The sequence below is a fragment of the Salmo salar genome, chromosome 13, assembly GCF_965601325.2.
Source record: "Salmo salar chromosome 13, fSalSal1, whole genome shotgun sequence".
NCBI classification, from domain to species: domain Eukaryota; kingdom Metazoa; phylum Chordata; class Actinopteri; order Salmoniformes; family Salmonidae; genus Salmo; species Salmo salar.
The window spans coordinates 22,689,537-22,710,149 of NC_138303.1; the positions used below are offsets into that span (position 1 = coordinate 22,689,537).

General features: G+C 42.4%; 1 protein-coding gene across 4 annotated transcripts in view; it reads left to right on the plus strand.

Annotated features, from left to right (window-relative positions):
- grip2a (glutamate receptor interacting protein 2a) overlaps positions 1-20,613 on the plus strand; it is a 53,786-nt gene that overhangs the window by 16,340 nt on the left and 16,833 nt on the right. For 3 of the 4 annotated variants that reach the window (XR_014379992.1, XM_082959890.1, XM_014134917.3), the window contains exons 10-18: positions 5,226-5,345; positions 5,621-5,776; positions 6,046-6,232; positions 7,651-7,796; positions 11,358-11,438; positions 11,910-11,973; positions 12,609-12,754; positions 13,466-13,610; positions 17,864-18,003. Coding sequence is in view for 3 of the 4 variants with exons in the window: in XM_082959890.1 (XP_082816016.1) it covers positions 5,226-5,345; positions 5,621-5,776; positions 6,046-6,232; positions 7,651-7,796; positions 11,358-11,438; positions 11,910-11,973; positions 12,609-12,754; positions 13,466-13,610; positions 17,864-18,003 (1,185 nt within the window). In the remaining variant the exon portion in view is untranslated. The remainder of the gene's footprint in view (positions 1-5,225; positions 5,346-5,620; positions 5,777-6,045; positions 6,233-7,650; positions 7,797-11,357; positions 11,439-11,909; positions 11,974-12,608; positions 12,755-13,465; positions 13,611-17,863; positions 18,004-20,613) is intronic. The other variant, XM_082959889.1, reaches the window with a different exon arrangement.

Sequence of the window (20,613 nt, forward strand, 5' to 3'; positions counted from 1 at the left end):
CAAAGATCTACCAACACATTGACTCGCGCTGGTAAAACATTAGACCACTGCTTCTCAACTTTTCGAAATGCCTACAAGGCCCTCCCCCGCCCTCTCTTCAGCAAATCTGATCACGACTCCATTTTGCTCCTCCCTTCCTATAGTCAGAAACTCAAACAGGAAGTACCCGTGCTAAGGTCTATTCAATGCTGGTCTGACCAATCGGAATCCATGCTTCAAGATTGTTTTGATCACGCGGACTGGGATATGTTCCGGATAGCCTCTGAGAATAACCTCAACGAATACATGGATATGGTGACTGAGTTCATCAGGAAGTGTATAGGAGATATTGTACCCACTGTGACTATTAAAACCTAACTAAACCAGAAACCGTGGATAGATGGCAGCATTCGCGCAAAACTGAAAGCGCAAACCACCGCATTTAACCATGGCAAGGTGACTGGGAATATGGCCGAATACAAACAGTGTAGTTATTCCCTCCGTAAGGCAATCAAACAGGCAAAACTTTAGTATAGAGACAAAGTGGAGTTGTAATTCAACGGCTCAGACATGAGACATCTGTGGCAGGGCCTACAGACAATCACGGACTACCACGGACTACTTCTCCAACCTCAGGAGGTTGAAGAAATTTAGCTTGGCCCCTAAAACCCTCACAAACTTTTACAGATGCACAATTGAGAGCATGCTGTTGGGCTGTATCACCGCAACCGCAGGGCTCTCCAGAGTGTGGTGCGGTCTGTCCAACGCATCACCGGGCACAAACCACCTGCCCTCCAGGACACTTATAGCACCTAATGTCACAGGAAGGCAAAAAAGATCATTAAGGACATCAACCACCCTAGCCACGACCTGTTCACCCTGCTATCATCCAGAAGGCGAAGTCAGTACAGGTGGATCAAAGCTGGGACCGAGACACTGAAAACAGCTTCTATCTTAAGGCCATTAGACTGTTAAATAGCTATCACTAGCCGGCTTCTACCCGTCAACGCAACCCTGCACCTTAGAGGCTGCTGCCCTATATACATAGACTTACTGGCCACTTTAATAATGGAACACTAATCACTTAAATAATGTTTAAATAATGTTTACATACTGCTTTACTCATCTCATACATATGTCATGTATTTTATTCTACTGTATGTTAGTCAATGCCACTCTGACATTGCTCAATCTAATATTTATATAATTCTTAATTCCATTCATTGACTTTTATATTTGTGTGTATTGTTGTGAATCATTTTTAGATACTACTGCACTGTTAGATACTACTGCACTGTTGAATCTAGGAGCACAAGCATTTCGCTACATCCGCAATCACATCTGCTAAATATGTGTATGTGACAAATACAATTTGATTTGATTTGCATATGTAACCCAGTAGAAAGAAAATCTGATAAACTGTGTTTAAGCATATTCACACCCCTACATAGTTCCCTCTGCTGCTGTAAAGGGACTGCAGAGGGTGAGCTGCCTCCTCCCGTATGCTGTGAATCACTTAAGTGTGGAGAGGGCTGGAGGCTACGAGCACTGTACCCTGGGGTAGACCGCCGGCTACACACACACACACACACACACACACACACACACACACACACACACACACACACACACACACACACACACACACACACACACACACACACACACACACACACACACCCACACACACCTGTGTTGTTGTGTTTTTGGCCCAACAGTCTGAGGTGGTTTCTTTTTATTTATTATATACACTGCTCAAAAAAATAAAGGGAACACTTAAACAACACAATGTAACTCCAAGTCAATCACACTTCTGTGAAATCAAACTGTCCACTTAGGAAGCAACACTGACTGACAATAAATTTCACATGCTGTTGTGCAAATGGAATAGACAACAGGTGGAAATTATAGGCACTTAGCAAGACACCCCCAATTAAGGAGTGGTTCAGCAGGTGGGGACCACAGACCACTTCTCAGTTCCTATGCTTCCTGGCTGATGTTTTGGTCACTTTTGAATGCTGGCGGTGCTTTCACTCTAGTGGTAGCATGAGACGGAGTCTACAACCCACACAAGTGGCTCAGGTAGTGCAGCTCATCCAGGATGGCACATCAATGCGAGCTGTGGCAAGAAGGTTTGCTGTGTCTGTCAGCGTAGTGTCCAGAGCATGGAGGTGCTACCAGGAGACAGGCCAGTACATCAGGAGACGTGGAGGAGGCCGTAGGAGGGCAACAACCCAGCAGCAGGACCGCTACCTCCGCCTTTGTGCAAGGAGGAGCAGGAGAAGCACTGCCAGAGCCCTGCAAAATGACCTCCAGCAGGCCACAAATGTGCACGTGTCTGCTAAAACGGTCAGAAACAGACTCCATGAGGGTGGTATGAGGGCCCGACGTCCACAGGTGGGGGTTGTGCTTACAGCCCAACACCGTGCAGGACGTTTGGCATTTGCCAGAGAACACCAAGATTGGCAAATTCGCCACTGGCGCCCTGTGCTCTTCACAGATGAAAGCAGGTTCACACTGAGCATGTGACAGACGTGACAGAGTCTGGAGACGCCGTGGAGAACATTCTGCTGCCTGCAACATCCTCCAGCATGACCGGTTTGGCGGTGGGTCAGTCATGGTGTGGGGTGGCATTTCTTTGGGGGACCGCACAGCCCTCCATGTGCTCGCCAGAGGTAGCCTGACTGCCATTAGGTACCGAGACGAGATCCTCAGACCCCTTGTGAGACCATATGCTGGTGCGGTTGGCCCTGGGTTCCTCCTAATGCAAGACAATGCTAGACCTCTTGTGGCTGGAGTGTGTCAGCAGTTCCTGCAAGAGGAAGGCATTGATGCTATGGACTGGCCCGCCCGTTCCCCAGACCTGAATCCAATTGAGCACATCTGGGACATCATGTCTCGCTCCATCCACCAACGCCACATTGCACCACAGACTGTCCAGGAGTTGGCGGATGCTTTAGTCCAGGTCTGGGAGGAGATCCCTCAGGAGACCATCCGCCACCTCATCAGGAGCATGCCCAGGCGTTGTAGGGAGGTCATACAGGCACGTGGAGGCCACACACACTACTGAGCCTCATTTTGACTTGTTTTAAGGACATTACATCAAAGTTGGATCAGCCTGTAGTGTGGTTTTCCACTTTAATTTTGAGTGTGACTCCAAATCCAGACCTCCATGGGTTGATAAATTGGATTTCCATTGATTATTTTTGTGTGATTTTGTTGTCAGCACATTCAACTATGTAAAGAAAAAAGTATTTAATAAGATTATTTCTTTCATTCAGATCTAGGATGTGTTGTTTAAGTGTTCCCTTTATTTTTTTGAGCAGTATATTTTTTCAAAATGATTCATTTACGACATGATAAACAGCTTTAGTTGAAATAGTTTGATCCATGTAAGAATTAACAGGTAGAAAGGAACACCTAACCGTTGATTGACAGAGCCTTTGGTCAGAGGTTGTTTCTTAGTATGTGAGGTTGGGAAATATTGTGAAGCCTGAAGTGTGGTACAACTATGCTGTGTCTTAGTGACAACTACAGCGGCTTAGTCTTGTCTGTGGTGGGCGTCTCAGCATTAGAATATGGATCTGATGGCTAAGACACCCACTACCCAATGGAGTTGGATTACATATTGTTATCTGTCATCGTGAACATGGATTATCATATTGCACTGTATCACACTAATGTATGTACTCAAGATAGTGAAAATAAATTGTTTCAGTTCGGTTTTTATTTGTGCCTATAAAATTACTGTAATTTTTCATGTCCTTCTAAATTGGATTAGATGTAGATTCATTATTGAAATTAAATGCCACAATGATGAGATTATATTTTAATGATACATTCCCTTTGGGTATTAGACATGATCATAAAATGCAATTTGTCTAATCCTCGCTGGGATTTAATAAGACTGATATGGCAACTAAAAGATAAGCTGTTTCTACAGTATTCCTCCGTAAAGATAGGAATTAGAGCTCTACTCTGCAGGAGCCAAAGAGTTACAGGACCACAGAGTGGGATGGAAGTTTTGGAGGAGTGGATAGAAGTTGCCCCTAACTACTGAGAAAGGGTCACATCTTGTCACTCTTCCTATGGTTAGGCCTAGGGGATACGAAAGGGTTAATGACAACTTCTGCCTGAGACGAACGTTGTGGACGTTTGAAAAATACTTGCTTTCATAAGACATACTACAATGTCTTGGATGACCTGGATCTGTGAGACATCCATGGCTTTCTTGCAAATCCTTCTTCCATGTGAGGAGGGAGACTGTCACAGATTAAGACTGTACGAATAGAACACTAAGGATTACTGTCGTGTGTATTTCTCCCCGTTAAATATAGCTGTGTGCTTTGGTCACATTCAAGTGTGGAGTGTAGCTCCACATTTTTCCCTTGAATGTTTCATTAATGATTTGGTTTTACTACATTGTTTGTGGGTGTGAGAATAGAATAGCCAATACTGTATCTTTTGGCTACAACCTGCAATTTACAGCATTAAAGAATATAAATAATTTGTAAAGGGAGTAAACATCTGGGGACACAGCAATCACACAGTAAATGCAGTCCAAAGAGTGGAGCATTTCAGACCAGTATTTATTCTGTGTCATCTGGCATCTATATCTCCAATCCCATTCATTTTTCACACAACTGAATAAGCCTCAGGTTTGAAACTGACACATCACATGGTCAATTGGCCTGCCAATCAGGAAAGCAGGACATATCTTATCCATGAGGCGTCATCTGCAATTAGCCTTTCGGGTTTCAGCTGTGTTCAATGAAGGCAGATTCACATGGCATGTCCTCTCTTCACAAGGCAGTATTAGCTCAGTGAGAGTCAGTTCTGACTGACCTGCCAGTGTTTTTACAAACCTAGTTTCTTTTGCTTTCTTCAAAGTGAAATTGTAGAATGTTCTCAAATCTGCATTCAGCTTTGTTGAAGCTTGTTAGTAAAAGTAAGATAACATTTCTCAGATATTCTGTCCTTCTTTGCTCCATTCAATTACATGTGTCTCACTGATTTTCCTGTGTTGACAAAAATGCATTATGCCACAGGATTCAATCTAGTGTACCATGAAGAAAACAAAATATCAATGACTCTGCCTGTTGTTATCCTGCAGGCTCTGGGGTGTAAATGGAGATTAAAGCAGCATTTCATGGGCAGAATTTAGCAGCACATTGCTGTGCCTGAGCAGAGAGTAATTTTCCTTATAAACAACTTTTAAATGTTGTTTTGTTTCATTGTGGCTGCAGTGAAAGTGGAGAAGAGCAACCTTCACCATTGGGACCCCACTGTTAACTACAGCCACACCCAACACTGCAAGACATGGAGCAGTCCCAGCCACCCACTCAACCAGCAGGACCACTGCACATGTGAGTTATAATGTGTGAATATGCTGCTGGGTATAGTACAGTTTATAGCATTTTCCTTGCTAAGTGTATGTATTTTAAAAGTTGCTGTTGCTCATCTGTCTTTTTTCAGTTTATGATCCTCTGATCCCAATGATAATGTTGCGATATCATTAACTGTGTATTAGCATTGCATGTAGCCTAGGTGGAGTTACAGGTCAAGTGACGAGTTGCATTATTCTACCTCAAAGGGGTTTCTCTTTGCATTGATTTGATGTTGTGAGCATGTGTCCTTTCAGCTCTGGTGTGTGGTGGCTTCTCCCCTTCCTCCACAGCCACCTCAGGGTACAGCAGCAGCCAGGGCAGCAGCACCCTACCCTGCCCCATCCCATCCACCAGCCCCCGTAGCACCACACATAAGAGACGCCAGAGGAGGAAGGAGCACAAGAGCTCACGTATGTGGATTGTGTACTGCTTTAAAAACAAATGTGTATTCATAACCGGGTTTTAGAATAGTTTGAGAATTGACCTACCTCCCCTCATTAAAGGGGTGACTGCTCTGACGACGGATCACTGACATGGACTGATGGAAAGGCTGATAGCTGACTCACTCTCCGTCTCCCTCTCTCCTTCTCTCTCCCTCTCTCTCTCTCTCTCCATCTATCCATTCATTCCTCCCCTTTCTCTCAATGTATCACACTATCCACCCTTCCCCCTCACCCAGTGTCCCTAGCATCCAGCTCAGTGGGCCCTGGGGGTCAGGTTGTTCATGTGGAGACCAGCGAGGTCGTCCTGAGGGGGGATCCACTCACAGGGTTCGGGGTTCAGCTGCAGGGGGGTGTCTTTGCCACAGAGACCCTGACCGTTCCCGCAGTCATCCGCTTCATCGAGCCTGACAGCCCTGCCGAAAGGTTACACGCACACAGCCTCCCAGACATAGAAGTACTGTACAGTGTGGAATGACCTTGACCTTAGGGCCATGTCTTAGTCACTCAGCGGACGGTAGGGTGTCATCGGGAGTGATGAGAGTCACTGCTTTCTCTGAGGAATACTAATCTGGGTCTCCTATCTGAAGATGTCACTTTTAGCTCCGCTGTGTCCTAGCAGTTCCATTAGGCACCTTGCTTTGAGGTAATGGTAATAACTTCAGTGGTATTAGAATCTGTGAGAAGCAAGTGAATAAATTATATTCTACTACATTTATTTATAAAAGTTTATCCTGGCCTTGCTTTTAAAAAGCATTTATCTGTTTATTTATTAAGGAAACGGATAGCCCTGATTAGGCCAATGTGTGCTCTCTGCCCTTGTCTTGTAAGAGTAATGATAGTGTCTGTATGGACAACAGAAGGCCATGTCCTCTGGGTGGTGTAATACCATTTAAAGTCTCCTTCCGTTGGGAGGGAGTGACTCAAGCAGAACATCCTATTGTGATGTTCGTCTCAGCACTGACGCAAGGTTAATGAATTGCAGTGTTTAGTGAATTAATCCTAGTTGACAGTGCTGCTATGTGTGTGTCCTAATGATGTGATCATAGAAGTAAGCGGGGGGGGGGGGGGGGGGTGTGTGTGTGTGTGTGGGGGGGGGGGGGGTAAATATGAGGGTGAAGTGTGTGTCCTTGCCCTTTATTTAAGGTCAAGCAAGGTGAAGAGTAATTTTCTTATCAGAGAAGTGATTGACAATTGTTCAACTTAAATGCATATTGATCCATTATTCCAGTCACTGGAGTCAAAGCCAGTTTTCTGGGAATAGAAGAAATCTACTTAAATGTTTCCCATTGCACCTAGCCAGAACAGGAGGGTCTAGCTTTGTTCAATTTAACAACAAGGGTTGATTGTGGGTGGGATTGTGCCTTTCAGGGTCCTGACTCAGTGGTTTATTGACAGTGGTTAGCAGTGAGTTGAGGTCAAAGTGGAGTTGAAATATGTTCACCATAAACCACCTATCTCTGAAATCTAAAGCAGTCATGAGAGTAAATAACCAGATAGCTCTGTATATTTTTATATGCTCCATATAAGAGTTTCATGGTAGTAGTAGTAGTGGTGGTGGTGGTAGTAGTACGGATATGGTTTCTTATCGTTTTACAGCAGAACTCATGGTCTTTAGTTTATGAGCAGGCTTCGTCTGAGAAATGGGATGTAAACGAGAGAAGTATTAGGAAAAACTGTTCGTAACAACCGTTCAGTTTGGTTAAATGTCTAACTGTATAAAGGCCACATAGAATTATGCCGAATGCCACATAGAATTACCCATTGTCCCTTATTGTACTTTATTATGTATTAAAAAGATTTTCCCTCCATTGTACTCTTCTAACTATTCTCTGTGTCGTCAGATGTGGGTTGCTGCAGGTGGGGGACAGACTCCTGTCCATCAACAGAATCCCTACAGAGGATGGAACACTGGAGGAGGCCAATCAGCTACTGCGTGACGCTGCTCTGGCCAATAAGGTCACTCTGGAGATTGAGTTTGATGTAGCAGGTATAGTCTTTTTAATTAGTTTAACCTTTGTTCATCCAAGTTGAAATAGCATCTCAAATCAAATCAAAATGTATTGGTCACGTGTGCAGATTTGCAGGTGTTGTAGCAGGTGCAGTGAAATGCTTATGTTACTAGCTCCAACAGTGCAGTAGAATGTCAAATACACAAGTAATCTAAACAACAAATCAAGAAATAACAATCCAAAGTAGATATATTAGTGAGCATGTGTGAGAATCCAGAATATGAATATAAATGTGTTCTGTGTAAAGACGGTATATAATTTGGAAAATGGTATGTACAGTCGTGGCCAAACATTTTGAGAATGACACACATATACATTTTCACGAAGTCTGCTGCCTCAGTTTGTATGATGGCAATTTGCATATACTCCAGAATGTTATGGAGAGTGATCAGATGAATTGTAATTAATTACAAAGTCCCTCTTTGCCATGCAAATTAATTGAATAAAAAAAAAAAAAAAACATTTCCACTGCATTTCAGCCCTGCTACAAAAGGACCAGCTGACATGTCAGTGATTCTCTCGTGAACATAGGTGTGAGTGTTGACGAGGACACGGCCGGAGATCACTCTGTCATGCTGATTGAGTTCGAATAACAGACTGGAAGCTTCAAAAGGAGGGTGGTGCTTGGAATCATTGTTCTTCCTCTGTCAAACATGGTTACCTGCAAGGAAACACGTGCCGTCATCATTGCTTTGCACAAAAAGGGCTTCACAGGCAAGGATATTGCTGCCAGTAAGATTGCACCTAAATCAACCATTTATCGGATCATCAAGAACTTCAAGGAGAGCGGTTCAGTTGTTGTGAAGAAGGCTTCAGGGCACCCAAGAAAGTCCAGCAAGCACCAGGACCGTCTCCTAAAGTTGATTCAGATGCGGGATCGGGGAACCACCAGTACAGAGCTTGCTCAGGAATATCAGCAGGCAGGTGAGTGCATCTGCACAGTGAGGCAAAGACTTTTGGAGGATGGCCTGGTGTCAAGAAGGGCAGCAAAGAAGCCACTTCTCTCTAGGAAAAACATCAGGGACAGACTGATATTCTGCAAAAGGTACAGGGATTGGACTGCTGAGGACTGGGGTAAAGTCATTTTCTCTGAGTCCCCTTTCCGATTGTTTGGGGCATCCGGAAAAAAGCTTGTCCGGAGAAGACAAGGTGAGCGCTACCATCAGTCCTGTGTCATGCCAACAGTAAAGCATCCTGAGACCATTCATGTGTGGGGTTGCTTCTCAGCCCAGGGAGTGGGCTCACTCATAATTTTGCCTAAGAACACAGCCATGAATAAAGAATGGTACCAACACATCCACATCCTTCTCCCATCCATCCAGGAACAGTTTGGTGAAGAACAATGCCTTTTCCAGCATGATGGAACACCTTGCCATAAGGTAAAAGTGATAACTAAGTGGCTCGGGGAACAAAACATCGATATTTTGGGTCCATGGCCAGGGAACTCCCCAGACCTTAATCCCATTGAGAACTTGTGGTCAATCCTCAAGAGGCGGGTGGACAAACAAAAACCCACCTATTCTGACAAACTCCAAGCATTGATTATGCAAGAATGGGCTGCCATCAGTCAGGATGTGGCCCAGAAGTTAATTGACAGCATGCCAGGGCGAATTGCAGAGGTCTTGGAAAAGAAGGGTTAACACTGCAAATATTGACTCTTTGCATCAACTTCATGTAATTGTCAATAAAAGCCTTTGACACTTATGAAATACTTGTAATTCTACTTCAGTATTCCATAGTAACATCTAACAAAAATATCTTAACACTGAAGCAGCAAACTTTGTGAAAATTAATATTTGTGTCATTGTCAAAACCTTTGGCCACGACTGTACAGTAGGTACAGTTGAAGTCAGAAGTTTACATACACCTTAGCCAAATACATTTAAACTTAGTTTTTCACAATTCCTGACATTTAATCCTAGTAAAAAGTCCTTGTCTTAGGTCAGTTAGGATCACCACTTTATTTTAAGAATGTGAAATGTCAGAATAGTAGTAGAGAGAATGATTTATTTCAGCTTTTATTTCTTAAATCACATTCCCAATGGGTCAGAAGTTTACATACACTCAATTAGTAGTATTTGATAGCATTGCCTTTAAATTGTTTAAATTGGGTCAAACATTTCAGGTAGCCTTCCACAAGCTTCCCACAGTACGTTGGGTGAATTTTGGCCCATTCCTCCTGACAGAGCTGGTGTAACTGAATCAGGTTTGTTGGCCTCCTTGCTCGCACACGCTTTTTCAGTAATGCCCACAAATTTTCTATAGGATTGAGGTCAGGGCTTTGTGATGGCCACTCCAATACCTTGACTTTGTTGTCCTTAAGCCATTTTGCCAGAACTTTGGAAGTATGCTTGGGGTCATTGTCTATTTGGAAGACCCATTTGCGACCAAGCTGTAACTTCCTGACTGATGTCTTGAGATGTTGCTTCAATATATCCACAGCATTTTCCTACCTCATGATGCTACCGTAGTCTGGCTTTTATATGGCGTTTTTGGAGCAGTGGCTTCTTCCTTGCTGAACGGCCTTTCAGGTTATGTCGATATAGGACTCGTTTTACTGTGGATATAGATACTTTTGTACCTGTTTCCGCCAGCATTTTACACAAGGTCCTTTGCTGTTCTGGGATTGATTTGCACTTTTCGCACCGAAGTACATTCATCTCTACGAGACAGAACACGTCTCCTTCCTGAGTGGTATGACGGCTGCGTGGTCCCATGGTGTTTATGCTTGTGTACTATTGTTTGTACCGATAAACGTGGTACCTTCAGGCGTTTGGAAATTGCTCCCAAGGATGAACCAGACTCGTGGAGGTCTACAATTTTTTTGCTGAGGTCTTGGCTGATTTCTTTTGATTTTCTCATGTTGCCAAGCAAAGAGGCACGGAGTTTGAAGGTAGGCCTTAACATACATCCACAGGTACAACTCCAATTGACTCAAATGATGTCAATTAGCCTCTCAGAAGCTTCTAAAGCCATGACATAATTTTCTGGAATTTTCCAAGCTGTTTAAAGGCACAGTTAACTTAGTGTATGTAAACTTCTGACCCACTGGAATTGTGATACAGTGAATTATAAGTGAAATAATCTGTCTGTAAACAATTGTTGGAAAAATGACTTGTCATGCACAAAGTAGATGTCCTAACCGACTTGCCAAAACTATAGTTTGTTAACAAGAAATTTGTGGAGTGTTTGAAAAACGAGTTTTAATGACTCCAACCTAAGTGTATGTAAACTTCTGACTTCAACTGTATATTAGGATGGGCTACAGTATGTGGAGAAAAGTGTGTGTTTGTGTGTGTATATATATATATATATATATATATATATATATATACACACACAGTCCGTAAACAACAGTATATAAACCAGAATATGAGCTGACCAGTGTAAAATGACTATCTATATACATGGAGCATTAGTCTCAAGGTGCAGGGCAGAGAACCGGGCAGGTAGCCTGGTAGTGATGGCTGTTCAACAGTAGGATGGCCTGGTGATAGAAGCTGTTTTTTCTCTTTTATTTTCTCCCACCCACCCATTAGAATCAGTGGTTCCCAGTAGTGGCACGTTCCATGTAAAACTGCCCAAGAGGAGAGGAGTGGAACTTGGCATCACCATCAGTGGTGAGTTACCAGATGCAAACGGCAGGGGGCGAGCTAACATAACATCCCTTGGCCTGCATATCTCTCTCTGTGTGGATCAATGCTCTGTGATCCATAACTGTGGCCTAGACTGTCATGAGAGCTACTGCCTCATTAAGTCTGATGAATAATAATGGTCCTCAAGCATTTATCACCTCTTTCACACTTTAATGAGCCTGGAAAAATAATAAAGGACAGTAATTCTATGTAGTACAGGGAGTATGTTAGTGATGTCACAGATACTGAAGCTAGTAGGGCAGGCCATTGGGTGACTTGTGATACATGCAATGCTTTTGGACTGTGTGCACTAAAGTAGAACATGCAGGGATCTAGAGCAAATAAAAATGATTTGGGCAACAGTCAACTCCTGGTAAGTGTTATTTTTATTCCCTGCCTTTCTATTATCTCTGTGGATGTTATGAATGTTTAATTTAATGCTGTCTGTCTGAACAGCAAGCAAGAGACCTGACAAACCTCTGATCATCTCTGATATCAGGAAAGGAAGCATAGCCCACAGGTATGTCCAGCCTCCCAATCACATGGGGTAGATTCCTCAAACAAATGACTTGCTTTACTGCCACAGGTCTGGGGTTAGTTTCACCTGGCAAATATGAAATGATACTAGTCATGATTTTGTAATTTTTCATCTATCATGTTAAAGGCATACTTCGAGATTTTGGCAATGAGGCCCTTTATCTACTTCCCCAGAGTCAGATGACCGCATGGATACCATTTTTATGTCTCTGTCAAGTATGAAGTTAGAGGTAGTTTGGCAGGCCAATGCTAATTAGCGTTAGCACATGCTAGCAGATACCCATAGACTTCCAGTCAATGCGCTAATACTAGTTAGCAATTGCTCTAGCGCTAGTTAGCAACTTCCTTCAAACTGCACGCAGAGATATATGTTATCCTTGAGTTCATCTGACACTTGGGAGTAAATACAAACATCTTTAAAAACATCAGTGACTTAGTTGAGCTTCACAATCAATTTAAGATATTTTAGAAAAATGCTATTATCAGTCCCTTGAAATCAAGTATAAGCAGCTTTGAGATGCAAAGCAAATGTCAGGTACAAACATACACAGTATTATTAGATTTTTTTTAACTCATGTGGGTTAATTTCCTGCCCACCTCTCACCTGCCTGCTAATAGGACGGGTACGTTGGAGCCAGGGGACAGGCTGCTGGCCATCGATAATGTGCGTCTGGAGAACTGCACCATGGAGGATGCTATGCACGTGCTTCAGCAGGCAGAGGACATGGTCAAGCTCCGGATCCAGAAGGACGAGGACAACGCTGGTAGGATGAACACAGAGTCATGCTTCAAAAATAAACATGCAGTCCTGAAACTTATTTGCATGGAGAGGTGTGTCTAGAAGAGACGGATGGCAGGTAGCCTAGTGATTAAGAGCATTGGGCCAGTCCCCGAGACGACTAGGTGAAAAACTTGTCAATGTACCCTTGATAAAGGCACTTACCCTAATTGCTCCGTTTAGTCGCTCTGGATAAGAGCGTCTGCTAAATGAATAAAAATGAATATGTACAATAACACATTTCTATCCAATTAGGTTGAATTCCCCAGTAGAAATATATTTAAACTCTATACATTTCTGTCTATTTAAATGACCTAATATAAACAACGTTACATACCATTTGGTACAAGGAAGTTAGAATTTGATGGATGATTGTACTGTAATGCCCACTCTTTTCAAATATTTTTCTGTTAAACACCATCAAATACTTGGTAAAATTCTATCTGAAAAATAACTACGATTAAATGGTGACTTGGTATATGTCATGTGGCTGCTATATTTGTCCTACAAAATGTCTACTTATACATGTTTTATTTGTGTCTCATAATTTCTCATGTTGCGTGGTAGCCAGTTTGGATGTGACCCAGATTTGAGCTAGACTAGTTCATCCCTTTATGTAATTGTCATATTTATACCTGTGTGTGTGTGTGTGTGTGTGTGTGCGTGTGTGTGTGTGTGCTCTCTCTGTCCCTGTCAGATGAGCTTGAGATGTCTGGTTCCATTATCTACACGGTGGAGCTGAAGCGTTACAACGGCCCGTTGGGTATCACCATCTCAGGCACAGAAGAGCCCTTTGACCCCATCGTCATCTCAGGCCTCACCAAGAATGGCCTGGCTGAAAGGTGAGAGGTCATGTGCCAAGGGCATGAGGTTGACTCTCTTATTATAAGAGTGGAAAAAGGGTGATGAGACTACAGACTGGCTCCATAGGTGGGATTTTGTACACATTTAATTTGTCAAAAGCGCCTGCCTTGCCTGCTCTGCTTCATTGGTACTGATCTGTATGGAGAGGTGAAAGCAATATGGCAGATGCCCACTTACCAGGCATCTGCTTTCACTCTGGGTTTTCTATACAATTATTTAATATCAGTTTAGATAGAGGAGGCCTCTTTAGACTGTTGGACTATTGAGATGCACCTCCAATCTCCTGTTATGGTTGTGATGCATGGCTGAGAGGAGGACCCTACAGACTATTGTTATGATTGTGATGCATGGCTGTGAGGAGGACCCTACAGACTATTGTTATGATTGTGATGTATGGCTGAGAGGAGGACCCTACAGACTATTGTTATGATTGTGATGTATGGCTGAGAGGAGGACCCTACAGACTATTGTTATGGTTGTGATGTATGGCTGAGAGGAGGACCCTACAGACTGTTGTGATGGTGGGAGTTTGATTCACTGTCAATCATTGGCCTGTGTTGCCCACTAGAGTGGATATCTGTGGAAACAGCACACCCTCAAAGCCTCACTGTGTAAAATTTGTCAATAAACAATAGTATGGTCTGTTTATCAGTCAGCTCTTTATTACTGTCTGGTCAAACTGGACAACCAGGCAGTTTTAACCTGGTTGTCTCCTAGGACATTATGTTAAACAATACATGCATGTTTTGTTCAATCAAGTTCATATTTATATCAAAAAACAGCTTTTTACATTAGCATGTGATGTTCAGAACTAGCATACCCACTGCAAACTTCCGGTGAATTTACTAAATTACTCACGATTAACGTTCACAAAATAGATAACAATTATTTTAAGAATTATAGATACAGAACTCCTTTATGCAATCGCGGTGTCAGATTTTAAAATAGCTTTCCGTCGAAAGCACATTTTGCAATATTCTGAGTAGATAGCCCGGCCATCACGGCTAGCTATTTTGACACCCACCAAGTTTGGGACTCACTAAACTGAATTACTATTAGAAAAATTGGATTACCTTTGCTGTTCTTTGTCAGAATGCACTCCCAGGACTTCTACTTCAACAACAATGTTGTTTTGGTTCGAAATAATCCATACTTATATTGAAATAGCTCCGTTTTGTTCGTGCGTTGAGGTCAGTATCCGAAGGGTGACGCGGGCGCATTTCGTGACAAAAAAATTCAAAATATTCCATTACTGTACTTCGAAGCATGTCAAACGCTGTTTAAAATCAATTTTTATGTGATTTTTCTCGTAAAATAGCGATAATATTCCAACCGGGCGACGTTGTATTCGTTCAAAGAGAGAAAGAAAAAAATTGAGTCCTCTCGTGCACGCGCGCTCCAGTGTCAGTGTTCCCTGCCTGACCACTCACAAACACTCCTGCTGTTTTTTGCCCAGAGACTGCAGAGCTCTCATTCCACTTTCTGGCGCCTTCTTAGAGCCAATGGAAGCCTTAGAAAATGTCACGTTACAGCAGAGATGCTGTATCTTTGATAGAGATGCCCTAGAAGGACAACAAATTGTCAGACAGGGCACTTCCTGCATGGAATCTTCTCAGGTTTTGGCCTGCCATATGAGTTCTGTTATACTCACAGACACCATCCAAACAGTTTTAGAAACTTTTGTGATTTCTATCCAAATCTACTAATTATATGCATATTCTCGTTTCTGGGTAAGAGTAGTAACCAGTTTAAATCGGGTACATTTTTTATCCGGCCGTGAAAATACTGCCCCCTAGCTCCAACAGGTTCAGGTCACAACCATACAGAAAAGCTTATGAAACAGATGGGGAGATATCAGCACTCTCTGATAGCCTTCATCACCTTCTTATTACAGCCCAACCAATATATTGTTTCACCAATATTATCGACCTTTTACCAATATATCGATATCTTCCGATAATTCCCGATTTGTTTTCAATAAATAGGATGAAAAAGACAAATGTACATTTTTTTCAACTTTATTATTACGGTTGGTGGGCTCAAACACGAGGTTACCAGAATAGCGGGAAGTTGCTTCCTCAGCAAAACCTCTCACAGACCTAGCCCGGTTTCAAATCTGCGTGTCCTTCAGGGATGGGAATAGAGCTGTGAAGGAGTGACTGGTCAGCTACAGTGTTTTCCCTGTAAAACCCAGGGATTATCATTTAACTGCGCGTTTATGTTCATGTTGTGTTTCTAATGTTGTCAGAATCTGTGTGTGGTTTTGGATGTGTTCTCAATCACGTGGTCCTCCTAGATGTGGATTGACGCTGGCCCTCAGATCTTCTCCTATGCCATTGGCACCTATGGGGAAAAAATGTCTGAAATTGTTTCTTCTCCAGAAGATTTGATTAATGAAATTGTGAAATCAATGACTCTTATTGGCATCATAACAATGATCGTCAGAGGAGTTTGACTGCAAGTTCCAACAGAATCACCTATATTCATAACGGCCTTATTTCCCTGACCGTGTTTCCCTAGGCAGTATAGGCGTGCCGCAAAGTGGCATGAGATACCCTTAGTGTTGGCACACAAAACAGAAAAGTATTAGTATGTTGGAACTAGATGTCCATACACTTTGAGGACATTACATAATACCACCACTTATACCTAAGTTGGTTTTAGGTGGTTTGAACAACCAATTACCGATGTCGTAACATTGACTATCATTAAATGTGAAGACTGTATATTACGAAATCAATTCTCTGTGTAATTTAATTACACGATTAAACTAATCATGTAACTTTAACTAGGAAGTCGAGGCACCATGGGAAAATGTTTAGTCTATTTCACGAATTAACTCTTCAGATATTTTCATATCTTATCGATTAGTCACTTATTAATGTATTATTACCACAGTCATATTCAATGTCGCAAACCATTGGATATCTGCATGAACCCTAGCATAGATCAGGAATCAGCAATATACAAATTGGCTTTTTTATTTACTAACTTAATCAATCACAGAATTACATAAACACACAATAGGTCATACATTGGTTACTACGCGATACAAATAAAAAAATCCCTAGTGGACGAAACCGATATGACGGCTTCGTAGACAAAGGAAAGGGGTGGCGACAGCTCAAGAGCGGGAAACTCAGAGCTGATAACTAAACTCATAGAAATTGCTAATACTTTGAACATGAACGACCGCTCATTCGAAAAGAAATTGCAATTGACCTATTAACGAGTGTATGCCTTTGCTGTCCCTCTCTGCGATCACCAGTCCGTCTGCTGGATAGTCAGTCGACAGAAAGCCTCTGGTTTGTCCACCAGAGATCAAAGTCTGTTGTAGGTTGTTATAATGGATACTTCAGAATACCATTCTGATGTTCTTAGGATGGATGCGTTTACCAGACTAAAGTATTTAAAGAGCTGCAGCCTGAATAGTTGGTTTTTAGATTTCTTCACCATTTCAGCGTAGCGATTATCTCCACGTTCTCTGGTCTTGTCCTTTGGTAGAGTTGCCAACCATTTCAGCATGTAGCGACAGCTCCATGTTTTCTGATCTAATGTACATTTTGTCGGGAGTCCTTTATAAGCACTCGTCTTGGAGGGCGGTTCCATGACGTTTGGAGTACGTCTGTCCTCACGGGGGTGGGGCCACTGACTATGACTTTATATGAAAACCCGTGCTCTCATTTAGAAGGCTAACATCACATTTCATCTTTTCAAAAGTATTCCTATACTCAATCATTTACTTTATACAACATTCAGATCCATAATTGAGAAGTGTATACAAACAAAGAAACAGTAATGTGTGTCTTCTGTCCTTCATGAAGTCACCAAATGAAACAAACTCGTCATGACTGTTCCTTAAGTGTCCATGGACCACTCCAACTTCTTGGAATACAGAAATACTGTTCAATTATTCCACCTTTTGACGTTACTGTACTGCAAAGTCTTTCTTTGTGGTAACAAAGGGATGCTCAACCTTCATTTGGGCAGAGTGGGGAAGGGAGTTTCGGTATTTACATCCGTCATAAACCTGTGGTGAGAGAGGGGGGCTGCTATGATCCTCACCCAAAAAGAGCGTGTCGTGACACCAATTACCTTGTTGCGTTCTTATCTATTGTTTATAATACGCTGGATATGTTTGTTGTAGTTTCGTACCATTGGAAATGACAATGTTTTCAGAGGCATCCTCCTCCTTCAAAGGGATACAAATATTGTCTTCTAATGTTTGTAGGACTGGTGCCATCCATATAGGGGACCGTGTCTTGGCCATTAACTGTGTGAGTCTGAAGGGGAAACCACTGAGTGAGGCCATCCATCTGCTCCAGATGGCCGGAGAGACTGTCACCCTCAAGATAAAAAAACGTCAAGACGGTATGTATCTTTATTGTTAGCCTCTATGGGCTAGGTGGGACGCTTGCAGCCACTTTAAGCCTGTGGCGCGATTTTCAAAACCTTAAAAATCCTATTACTTCAATTTCTCAAACATATGACTATTTTACAGCTATTTAAAGACAAGACTCTCGTTAATCTAACCACACTGTCCGATTTCAAAAAGGCTTTACAACGAAAGCAAAACATTAGATTATGTCAGCAGAGTACCAAGCCAGAAATAATCAGACACCCATTTTTCAAGCCAGCATATAATGTCACCAAAACCCAGAAGACAGCTAAATGCAGCACTCACCTTTGATGATCTTCATCAGATGACAACCCTAGGACATTATGTTATACAATACATGCATGTTTTGTTCAATCAAGTTCATATTTATATCAAAAACCAGCTTTTTACATTAGCATGTGACGTTCAGAACTAGCATACCCCCCGCAAACTTCCGGGGAATTCGCTAACATTTTACTAAATTACTCACGATAAACGTTCACAAAAAGCATAACAATTATTTTAAGAATTATAGATACAGACCTCCTCTATGCACTCGATATGTCCGATTTTAAAATAGCTTTTTGGTGAAAGCACATTTTGCAATATTCTAAGTACATAGCCCAGGCATCACGGGCTCGCTATTTAGACACCCGGCAAGTTTAGCACTCACCATAATCATATTTACTATTATAAAAGTTTGATTACCTTTTGTTGTCTTCGTCAGAATGCACTCCCAGGACTGCTACTTCAATAACAAATGTTGGTTTGGTCCAAAATAATCCATCGTTATATCCGAATAGCGGCGTTTTGTTCGTGCGTTCCAGACACTATCCGAAATGGTAAAGAAGTGTTGCGCGCATGGCGCAATTCGTGACAATAAAATTCTAAATATTCCATTACCGTACTTCGAAGCATGTCAACCGCTGTTTAAAATCAATTTTTACGCCATTTTTCTCGTAGAAAAGCAATAATATTCCGACAGGGAATCTCCTTTTCGGCAAACAGAGGAAAAAATCACAAAGGCGGGGGCGGTCGGGTCACGCGCATAAGCCCAGAGTCCCTTGATCGGCCACTTGAGAAAGGCGATAATGTGTTTCAGCCTGGGGCTGGAATGACGACATTCTGTTTTTTCCCGGGCTCTGAGAGCCTATGGAAGACGTGGGAAGTGTCACGTTAGAGCAGAGATCCTTAGTAAAAGATAGAGATGGAAAAGAAGTTCAAGAAATGGTCAGACAGGCAACTTCCTGTAAAGGAATCTCTCAGGTTTTGACCTGCCATTTGAGTTCTGTTATACTCACAGACACCATTCAAACAGTTTTAGAAACTTTAGGGTGTTTTCTATCCATATGTAATAAGTATATGCATATTCTAGTTACTGGGTAGGAGTGGTAACCAGATTAAATCGGGTATGTTTTTTATCCAGCCGTGTCAATACTGCCCCCTAGCCCTAACAGGTTTTAAGTTTCTTAATTAAGTTGCTTTTTAAAAAGTATGTATGGAAGGGGATGCGAAGCCTCCTTTTTTGAAGACTCTGATTGGATGGAAGGAAAGACTACCGTCATTGGATTTGATGTTGACAAACTGAATATTCTCTCGTTAGAACCATTTCATTGACATATTTTAATAGAGCTGGATCGATATGATTTTTTTGGGGTCCCATACTGATTTAGATTTTGGGGGGGGGGGGGGGGACAAAGCTTACCTATACCGATATATCTGCCGATATGCTGTTTTACAGTGGGGAAATTAAAGTGTCATTTTTCCATTCCGAGTTCCATCTCTGGCCCCACGCTTGAGGTGGTGTCCAGTGCCAAAGCTCTCTGCGTGACATTCCGAACCAAACTAAAATGGGACACACACATCTGACATTACCACCGAAAGGAACCGGAGGCTCTTCATGATGAACCGTCTTCGCCACGTCAACCTCCCCCTGAAGACCTACTGGCTGTCACCACCTGCTTTGTCCGTCCAGTGCTCGAGTACACCGCTCCGGTATGGCACCCATGTGTCACAGCCCACCAACACAACCAACTTGACAAGGTCAAACGAAGTGCAACCAAAATCAACAAGGGCCCCACCTACACCCCATACGACTCTGCATGCAATGACCTTGGAGTCCTGCCGCATCTGCCTCTGCTGATCCTTTGGCCCAGAAGCTTGTATAATCCCAGGATTACAGCATATGGCTGCCTCAGACGAGAGGCCATGTCATTGGCCGATCTACCTGATCCAGTCACAAACTAAACCCTTCCCGAACTCGGACAGATACTACCACAGCATTATGCCTTACATTGAGAGATTGCTTAATGGTGCTTGACTGTGATGTTGTATACTAGATCATCGTTTGTATTTTATTTACTTACATAGGTCTATGTATGCTGCAATTCAGCTTTTAGCTGCAAACGTGTATAATTTAAATATATTTATTTATTTATTTATTTTACCTTTTATTTAACTAGGCAAGTCAGTTAAGAACAAATTCTTATTGACAATGACGGCCTACCAAAAGGCCTCCTGCAGGGACAGGGGCCTGGGATTAAACAAATAAATACTATATAAATATAGGACACTACATGAAGAGAGACCTAAGACGACAGCAT